General features: G+C 40.0%; 1 protein-coding gene across 1 annotated transcript in view; it reads left to right on the top strand.

Annotated features, from left to right (window-relative positions):
- The first annotated feature begins 798 nt into the window (after positions 1-798).
- Positions 799-10,394, top strand: part of orb2 (cytoplasmic polyadenylation element-binding protein orb2) — a 159,636-nt gene continuing 150,040 nt past the window's right edge. Inside the window, 2 exon segments of the mRNA XM_018544602.1 lie at positions 799-1,850; positions 1,852-2,506. Of these exon segments, the coding sequence (XP_018400104.1) occupies positions 1,465-1,850; positions 1,852-2,506 (1,041 nt within the window). The 5' untranslated portion in view covers positions 799-1,464.

The raw sequence follows: 10,394 nt of genomic DNA, 5'->3' as shown, positions 1-10,394 counted from the left end.
CCCTCCATCCCGTAACGTTCCTCTCGGCTCGCGCTCCGCCGCGACGTTTCGTCACAGTGTCCACGCGAGGCTCACGGTGCGTGTGTGCGCGCGTGTGCAATAAACCACATCGACGAGCCCCGTCCGTGCCGAGCGTGAGCGTACCTCGCACGTACGGTAAAACGGAGCTTATCGGTGATCGATCGGTTGCGCGCGTGCGACAGACGATTCGCCGCGGCGCGGATACAATCGGCGACCGGAGACGGCGATACGTCGTCATCGGGAGAGTAGCGCGCACGATTGTCAGCCTCTGCGACCCTCTATCGTCATCACCCTCGAAATCAGCCACCTTCTTTGCCACTCGCCACCCCCGCCGGGGACAAGCTGCGAGTTGAGTGTGACAGCCGGAGTCGCGGAGTCGCTGACGATCGCCACGCGAAAGACGTGAACCGTTTCGCTTCGTCGGGCCGTGGGGTGGTGTAACGTACCGCGTATACGCTATATACACGTTCTTCCCTCCCGCCCTCTTCCTATCCTCCAACGCCTCCGCCACCACCTCCGCGATACGATCCGCGGAGCGACCTCGTATCCGTAGTCGCGCGTGTGTGATAGTAGCAAGCAAAAGGTCGCGCTCGCTGCGCTACGTATTTGGGAGAATTCCAAGTGGTCCAGCAGTGTATATCCCCGCCGAGTGGGTCGAAATTATGTTCGCCAGGGGATAGCCCGCGAACGAGACCGCGCACACGACGGGCGAGAGTGATATTCGGGGCGAGCGAGCGAGCGATCGAACGCGAGGGAGTCAACTAGGAAGGAGGCAGTTTTGCAACTCGAGCAGCGCTTCGCGTAGAAGCGTTGTCGCGATGACAATGACAACGCGCGTCACCGAGTGAGCTTGGCTCGCCGACAACCAAGAGGATGCTACGGAGACAGGGTCGCTGCCGAATCGTACCGGGGCGACGCGGCATTAGTGGGATCTAGAGAAACGTTTCCTGAGGAGAGAGAGTGGAGCGATCGAAGAACGAGGGAGAAACGAGATTACACACATGTCTTGAGTCCGAGAAAAATAGATCGAGACATGAAGATATAGAAGTGGGAAATCAAACAAGAAAAAGAGTAAAAGTCAGAGAGAGGGAACGGCAGAAAGAAGATAGAGAAGAGCGAAAAACAAAACGAGGAAGGAGTTGTCAACGTGACAAGGAGAATCACGGTCTTTCAGTTTCCGGAGCTCCTCTCCGTGGGTGTTTATACGCGTGCGGCCGTGGATCGATAGTTTGTCCCGCACGCTCGTGCCGGACGGGAGTTACAACAGGCGAGTTATAATACTACGTGGAGGACGCGAGCGGTCCTCTTGCGTTCGACAACAACGACACCCTCGAGCCGCGAGGAGGAAGTTTCCAAAGGGGCCTAGCTGGTAGGTGCTGGTTATCGCGACAGTCGTCAACGTCGCGAAGACGCTCGGCGATCGTATAAGCTCCGCGGTGATTTATGGGGGATTACAGCGCGACGAGCCTCTTCTCGTGTACCCTGACCAGCCCGAAACCTAGCACGACCACAAGCAACATCAGCAGCGCCATAACGACATCCACGATGCAGGACGATCTACTGATCGAGAAGCAAACTACCGGTAAGCCCGCTCCGCTCTCGCCGAGCGGTGGCCTCGACACCGTGGCCGGACAAGACAAGTCAAAGGACGTGATCGAGGCGGAAAACATCGCCATCACTCCGACGACGCCCTCGTCGACGGAGAAAGACATTACGTGCAGTACGACATCAGTTTTGCAGGGCTTCGCTGATCCCGGTGGCCGTGTACCCAGTCTCTGGTCCGCGCCCGATGATAGCGGTCTGCACACCGCGTTACCGGTCAATGGTTGCCGCCGCCGCCGCCGCCGCCGCCGCCGCGGTTTCGACTGGCACGCGACGTGCCATCACGGCTAGTCATAACTTTCCGCAGCAACAACAACAACAGCACGGTAACGCGGGTGCGCCCACCGGCACCAGACACGGCGGTTTACAGGTGTCGTCCGCGCAACAGCAGCAACAACAGCAACAGCAGCAACAACAACAGCAGCACCAACAGCAGCAGCAGCAGCAGCAACCTCCGCCAACATCACACCCAAGCGTTTATCTACCCGGTAAAGGATACGCCGCGTGGTCGGGCGGACCGCAGGCCCCGCAACAATGGGGCGCGGGCCCGCAGACGACCGCTGCTGCCGCAGTCGCCAGTCCGGGCCTGTCTCCCTGGAACCGCGGTAGATCCGTACCCAATCTACCACCGCTGCACTCGTCTTTACACGCCGCCGCAGCGGTTGCGGCCGCAGCTGGTCTGCAGGGTCGCAAGCCGAGTCCGACGTTTCCGGGTCATCCGGGCCCGGCAGCGGCGCATCCCTCCTGCATCAGCCCGGTCAAGTTCCGTCGGAGCACGTCGTATCCCGGCAAAGGCAACATATATCCACCTCAACCAGCACCAACCTTCGAGGTAACCGCCGCCGAGGAGAGAGATCTGCTGCAGCTGCCACCGTTCCAGCAAGTAAGTCTCCTAGTTTCCAAAAGTTCTACGGCTGACCGCATTTAGAAACTTCAGTCGGGTATATTCAGGTATCGTTTTATCCTTGTTTTTTTTTGGTTCATCGAATGTTAAACAAGGATCAAATGATATTACTTTTGAATGCATCCGGATGAATTTTCTGAACACACTATCCTATAAGTGTTCACATTACTATATAGTCGATTCTTATTTCAAGATTGTTTTAAATAATATCTTAAAATGCTGATAACTCTGATCGTCTTATGGCATCTTAAGACGGCCTTAAATACAAGATCCGAGATGAATATTGATCTACGTGAAATTTAGGAAGCTGGACTCGCGCGTGGAAGTTATGCTAACCTACTTTTCTACAAACTTTAGAAAACGAATGCGAGGATTGAGATTTAATTTAATTTGTGGGATATCTGATTTTTTAAACTTTAAAATTGATCCTCAAATTTCAAACAAGTAAACTGGAGCATTACCGCATCGGACGCTTCGATTTATTTATTTCCGGAATGAATCACGCTGTTAGAATGAAGCACTTTTGTGAAGACCAACAGCACCGTTTGGTTGAATGCCAGGTTTTCCGAGAGAGATTTTTAACTAACCGATTTTCTATTTTATTCACGTGAAAAATCGATCACCTCTGATTGGTTAATGGATAAGTAAAATCAACACCGCTGCTGTTATCATTATCGAGTGAATTAGCAATTCGTTTTCGTATAAAAATATCACGTTATTAGCAACGTGCTGATAATTACGCTCACACAACCGTCAGCTAGATTGCGTTCTCTTCTCTACACTCTTTTCGCGTCGATTGGTTGCACAGATCGCGGGTAAAAGAAGGGACGACCGCTGTTTGTTGTTTTACTCGACTCGCGGGCACCGATGGCACGGACTCGTTGCCTCGACTTTTTTTCACAGCCGAGTGGCATCGCGTTATCGATCGCTGTTGAAGCAGGTAGTATAGCCAAGGGTACTCGCTTGTAAAACTGCGCCGGCAATCATGCGGTCTCGTAAGCCATTGTGGAAGGTACGCGCTACGCTCCGACTTCCGCAGTTTCGCGTTCTTTCGGTATCGTATGCGTTACTCGTGTCACCTCAGGTTATGCAACTGCGTCCCAAGAACAAGAGAGAGAGAGAGACTTCGTATATTTAAATTTAACCGGTACAACGGCTGTTTCGGTAGTCGTACGGCCGTGCGGCGTGACATCGTCGTTTTTAACGACGCGATAATGTCGTAGCAGACCTAGCTAGGTCGTAAATGTACGCAGCGAGCCGCGATCATACCGCGTAGAGATCCTATAAAGCCGGATCTACATAGAACGCAAAATGCGAATCGCAGGTCTCAAGATGAAACAGCGTGACGTATTTCTAGCTGCAGGACGTGAAAATTGTAGTTTCTCCAACTTTAGTGCGTCCTGCGTTCTACATCCTGCAGCCTCTGTTACAATCTGAAATACATCACGTGTCATCTAATTTTGCGATCTGCGCCACGTTTTGCAGTCTATGTAGATCTGGCTTAAAGAAAAAAGTTGCTTTGATTAAAAAAAGATTTGAAATGTACAAAGAAATTTGTACATTATTAAAGAAAAATTTCTTTGATTTGAACGTCATTTATCTTTATATGATTATTACTATCTTGTATGTCATTTACATATATTGTATGTAGTTTGATATTGTTAGTCATGTTCGCAATAAAGTTATTATTATTTCTTGAAAGTAAATTTTTATTTTCCTCTTATTTTCACTTCAACTTAAAACAATTAACGAAAGAAACGCGATTTCTTCAATTTAAATATAACTTTTCTATAACACACAGTGTAATAGAGTCTGATCACGAGCGATTTTATCAAAATTCTACGATATATATATGTATATAAATTGTTTCCTTGTATTTACAAGGAAGATAGTATATTTATACTATCTCATTATAAAATATATTATCTCTCTTTAACTTGTACAATTTCACTCTATACAACTTCAATTAAGATTAAAGAGTAAGACAGTATAAGGTAGAGTAAGTAATATATATATATGTGTGTGTGTGTACACCGTACAGGGAGAAATTCTATGTATCTTTCGAAGGATTTTACAAAATCCTTCGTAATCAGATTCTGATAATAGGGTCTCTAATAGCACAATGGTATCGATGACGCGCGTTTTCCACGGGAATTTTACGTAGTAGAATCCAGGTTATCTCTCGCTGCACGGCATTCTCGTCATTTCGCATATCTACCTATATGTGATAACGATACCTAACGTACACTAGGTGCTAAGGAAACTCACAGGTCGAAGCCGTATATCGAAAGTGTTCTGGGAGTCTTTCACTTTTCAGTGTAATCTTCGTAGCACGTTACGTTCTGCACATGTGCCATCACTGAATAGCGAGTATATATAGAAATAGAAAAGGAATAGATAATGGAATAAATGGCGCGCACGGTGAAAATACAGGTCAGCGTTTTCCTCGATTATATATTTTTCCACCTTCGCTCCATTTTCACGTCCGGCGTACAATGATGTTATATCAGATTTAATACGATATTGATCTTAAAAACTAGAATTATATATATTTTGCGGTACAGTTGGCAAATGAATAAATAGTCTCGTTAATATTATTCTGATTTTGCATGATTATGAAGCTTAATTTAAATAAATTTAATACAGCATTATTACGAAATACTTTTGATATTGTACTCTTATTGAATAAAATTCATTTATATTATCATTATCACTTTTATTTATTGTACACTCTTTGTGACAAATCTTTTTACGTTTCATTCGAGATATTAATAATTGTCCGTAACAATTTTAAGGATAACAAAATAAAACAGTTAAATAAAGGGAGTCGAAATTAGTTCACACAAACTATCTTTATTAAATTGTTAAAAAATTATTTTTTTGAAGGCTGCATGCGCAGCTATTAAGTACATACATATATTTCATATGAAAAATATAATTTTTTATTTTTATAGTAACTTTTGAAGTGTTAAAAGACGAAAATACTTGCTTTACCACAATTATCAAATTACCAAAAGTATAACTGTAATAGCGCGTGAAAAAAAAGACACGAATATTCTTACTTAAAAATATATAATCATCACCCTTAAGACATTATTTCTGGACAAGTATCTTCCCTACGGTAGATAAGAATTATCGAGGTTGCCATTAATAATCGATTTTACTCATTTTTTTGTTATCTATCAGCGCTATCTGAAACTACTTCGCTGATACTTATTTTGTCGTTCAAGTCTGACCTAATTCCTTTCCGACGTGGTAACTCCGACAGTGTCTAGCAGAAGTTTAAGCTCAGCTATTTTAACCACCACTCAAAAATAGATCTGCATACTATCCGAGAGAAATGGCGGGTGTCGTCATGCTGTCGTTCAGCTATCATCTCCGCGCGTACCTTGTCTCAACATTTATATATTTATACACGACATATCGCTTTCCTTCTCATCGTGACTTCTTAATCATGCCAAAATGCCTTTTGTAGAAAATCAAGAAAAAAAGATAATTATGAATTTTCGAAGAATATCGTGTACTATCATAACCTCTCATGATAAAGTAACGTCGATATAATGCTACGCTATATAATTGCACCAAGAGTGTAATATAAATTTGTAAATTATAGAAATTCCTGATACATCTTCGCTGATGAAATATCTTTAAAATATTGCATATATTTTAATATATGTAAACACTAATTAATCGGATTGATCAGATTTTAGTAAAGGTATATTTCATATAATTTTTTAACAAGATTCTACTTTTATCATTTGATGTTCACTGACAAGATATTATTTCGACATTTTTTTACTTTTTTAGATACACAAAAATTCGGCATTTCGTCAGATTTATATATTAGTAGACATCATCACACGACTGCGTACTAACGAACAGGTGAACGCCGCCACCGCGGCGTACGGTGTAAGGCGTTTATCAGTAAACTTAACATCGTTGATTTGACTGTACGTCGCCGAGAATAATTAGCTCGTACACAAACAAGTCGTGAATATGACCTACATATCCCGATTCAATTAAATACTACCTTCCATAGAAATTATAATACGTGATCTATGCTCCTAGTTTTTTTAATTTCTATATATAAAAACTATAGTTTATCTTGTGGAATTTCGTAGAAGACGGTATACTAATTAAAAATTTGAAAGAACCATTATGGAAAATTTGCATGTGCAGGAACGTTTTATTTATATATCTTTTAAAAGGATTTCTTTTATTTTTTATAGTTTTAAATCTCTTTAAGATTCTCTTAAATATATAAAAAGAACTGGAATGTCGGTTTTATGATTTACATGAAATACAAATCCCTTTATTTATTACAGTTAATTTGCATAATTGAAACGTTTGACGTCGACTGTGAAACGGTTTAATCGTAACCGATAATAATAAATATTAATGAAAGAAAACACGAGGAAGAAATACCATCGTCGATTTTCCGATTTTCGCCGCGATTTCTCAATGTGCTTTGCGATATGACTGTGTTCGAGCGGTCGATGAATAATATACGGGCACAAGTGTGTCGCGGATTAGAAGTCGCGCGCGCACGCGCCCAGGTAATGCGGCAAAAGCGCCTAACAGAGCGAAGAAATGCCTGAGCTCGAAGTCCGATAACTCATTGCTCGTCATTCACCTTGAGAGGGGAATCGGGACACGTGCAGTAGGTCGCCTGGCCGATATGTTAAGGGGACCAACCGCCAGTGGATATACCGATCGCGCGTGTCTGCGTGCGAGCACCCATCCGCCCCCACACGATCGTAGCTATACGTTTGTGTCGGTGATTGTATATCGAGAAAAAAATTCGTAACGTGATGGATACGCGTATAGAGATAACGATTTTTTTTACTACGCCGTCGCAGTCGCATTCGCTCTTTTCCTCGTGTGCGCTGAGCACACGAAAACGCGCCATTACGAAACGCATAATTTGAAACATGAGGAAACGAAGCTTTTACTGCCTTGGCCCGCATACGCATTTCTCGATCAATAATGTTCTTATTTATTTACGATATTTTCTTATGCTACCGAACTAAGCAGTGTGATAACGCCCATAAAACGTGGATGACGTACGGACGGACAGAGCCGCTGATCGTTGGAAAAGGGGGAAGAAGCAGCTTGCAATATGTCGTGTGAAGGTCGCCCTCGTCCCGGGGTCGAAATTGATCTCCAATAGATCGAAGGTGCGAGGCTAATTTTACTCCGCGAGCATCATGGTTAGAAGAAACACGAAAAGACTTTCTTGGGGAAAACTTTTTATTCGCACGCGGTAGACCAATGGCAGTTACTTTGAACGTCTTTCGTGTGCATTCTGCCGAATAAATTTTAAAAAACTTGTCCTTAAACTTCTCTCATTTCGTTTGTATCTATAGATCCTTTGATCGAATTATTATAGATACAATTTTTTCTTACTATTACGAAAATATCGATCTTAATACTTTGGTTTGTTATTTGAACGGATTTCAAAGTTATGATCTTTGTGATTAAAATACAATATTTTTAATGTGTATAGGAATAATCAAATTTAAGATATTTATTCTATGTACGGTTTTGCACGAGAAAGATCATTATTGCAATCTAATACCTATTTACAAAAATAGTTGTGAACATTTTTAACAGAAAATGATTCATTGTACTGTGTATAACTTTTCCATTTTTAAATGTTTGTATGAGACCTTAATTTTAATTCTTATATGTCGTGTTCTCATGAATACTGTCGTCAAATGATAAGCCTCTATTTTTTTAATACAATAGTATTAACATACTTGAAGTTCGTTCCATTTTTTTTCTACATAAATATTACTTTATCCTGATATTTTACTCAATAATTGTTAATTATTCTTGGAGAACTAAACATGACAGAGAACACTATCATTTAATTGAAAAAATGTATTAAATTATTTATTTCTAATTTTTAATCCAAAAAATTATCTATCACGTATGTAAATTTTTTTGTATTAGAATGAATGTAAAATCGCGTGTTCGTATAACCGAAATATTAAACCGACATGCTTTGCGTGACTCCAACGCAACTTGAAAAAAAAGCAACTGTGGTATGCATAGCATGTCAGTTGAAAGTGTTAATTGCGTTGTGCTCTCTGACAACACGATGCAAATTTGTCCTTGAAATAAGTAAGGTACTAACCGAGGGTAAGTCAAGCTGTCCCTATAGCTGCTGAAATAAACTTATGTTCGTCAATATTTCAATCATAGTGAAACCATCGATAATTTATAAAAAGTTTTTGAATTGATAAATTGAAAATCCTTTTAATTTTTATATAGCCATTAATTTTGATTTAATATTATTATAAAAGAAAATTCTCCATTTTCACTTATATTGTTAAAATCAAATATTTCTGTCCATTTTTTCTATTGATGGAGGATAAATGATGCGTATACATAAGATAATATATCATGACAAAAATTGTATATGATTCAACTAAATATTCTAAAAAATATTTTTATATGTACATTGTAAAAAATAAAATGTTAATTTTAACATTTTTGCATGTTTCAGAAAATCCACTCAACGTCTTTGAGTTAAAATTAACATTTTATTTTTTACAGTGTATATAGAGGAGATTTGCCAAATGCGTAGTCGCTTAAATCGTCAATAATTTATATTATTACTTAGTATAGGCAACATTTAATAAGAATAAAATAAACTACATGAGAAATGAATAATATAGACAAAAATATAATAACCTACGTCTTGGACGTTAGCGGCGTTTTAAAAAAATCAAGTACATCTTAATTAATTTTTAATCAACTTATGTAGCTGATAACAACACAATCATCCAATTTTATTATAAATTTATATATTCTTATAAAAATAGATTTATTGTAGAATATTTTACAGCTACTGTATATACAAATTTGCAACCGTTATAAAGATTAAATTGATATTTTTACAAAATTCATCAAGTTTCTTAAATCGTACTATCACGAGATAAGACTCATAATTGACAATAATAAAACTAATATTTGATATCAATACAAATGTCAAAAATATATTTGAGTCAATTTTATTTTTACGTCATTTGTCTTTTCATTATTGTTATTTAATAATTATAAAATATTTAGTTCTCTGCAATAAATTATTAAAATTAGGTATTCATTAATTATTAGGTATTAGTTTTAGGCGACCAGTTGCCTGAATCGTACAGCATATTACAAAGAGACTTATAATAAATTAATTTGTTATTGTTGGATAATTAAACGCATGTAATAAGTGTCCGAAACCTCAAGCTACAATTTCTAATGTTTATTTGCGTATAAAACAGTGCCAAATAGGAGATGCAATAAAAAATAAGTTAAGTGGTACGCATTCTCGGCAACTCTCTCCTCCTATATTTGTATAATAATTGATTAAATTTTTTTTTGACCACTAAATCTAATATGATAGGAAAAAGAAGCTGGGGGAGATTTTTGAGTATGCAATTCCATTATACCATCTAGATGTTAACCTAATTTAACCACCGTCCTATTTGAATTCCAGACTGCGCCGGTGCGAAGTGACCCAGTGCGGGGGTTTATAGGTTACTCCGGTTCCCTGCGATATAGATTTTTCGCGCGGGGTGCGTCCTACCGCATCATAGCAGTTCAACGAGAACCTCTATATGTTCGCCCGCACGTTTTCTTACACAAAGTATATACGCGTTTTATGACGTAAGACATACACGATTATTTAGGCGCCGCGTCAACAAGATTTTCAGACATAAAACTTAGGCATTAAACTTTTAAACCTTAAACCTTCATTTGAACCGTAATATATATTGATCAATTACAGTCGAATTTGAAAAGAATAATCGTGAATGATTAGTGAATTTATTATGGCTTAAGATTTAAAGTTTAAGTTTACTGCTTTCTTACT

This window comes from Cyphomyrmex costatus, unplaced genomic scaffold, assembly GCF_001594065.2.
Source record: "Cyphomyrmex costatus isolate MS0001 unplaced genomic scaffold, Ccosl1.0 scaffold453, whole genome shotgun sequence".
In the NCBI taxonomy this organism is placed as follows: domain Eukaryota; kingdom Metazoa; phylum Arthropoda; class Insecta; order Hymenoptera; family Formicidae; genus Cyphomyrmex; species Cyphomyrmex costatus.
The sequence above is the reverse complement of the archived record's forward strand: the minus strand, read 5'-3'. Positions and strand labels throughout refer to the sequence as shown.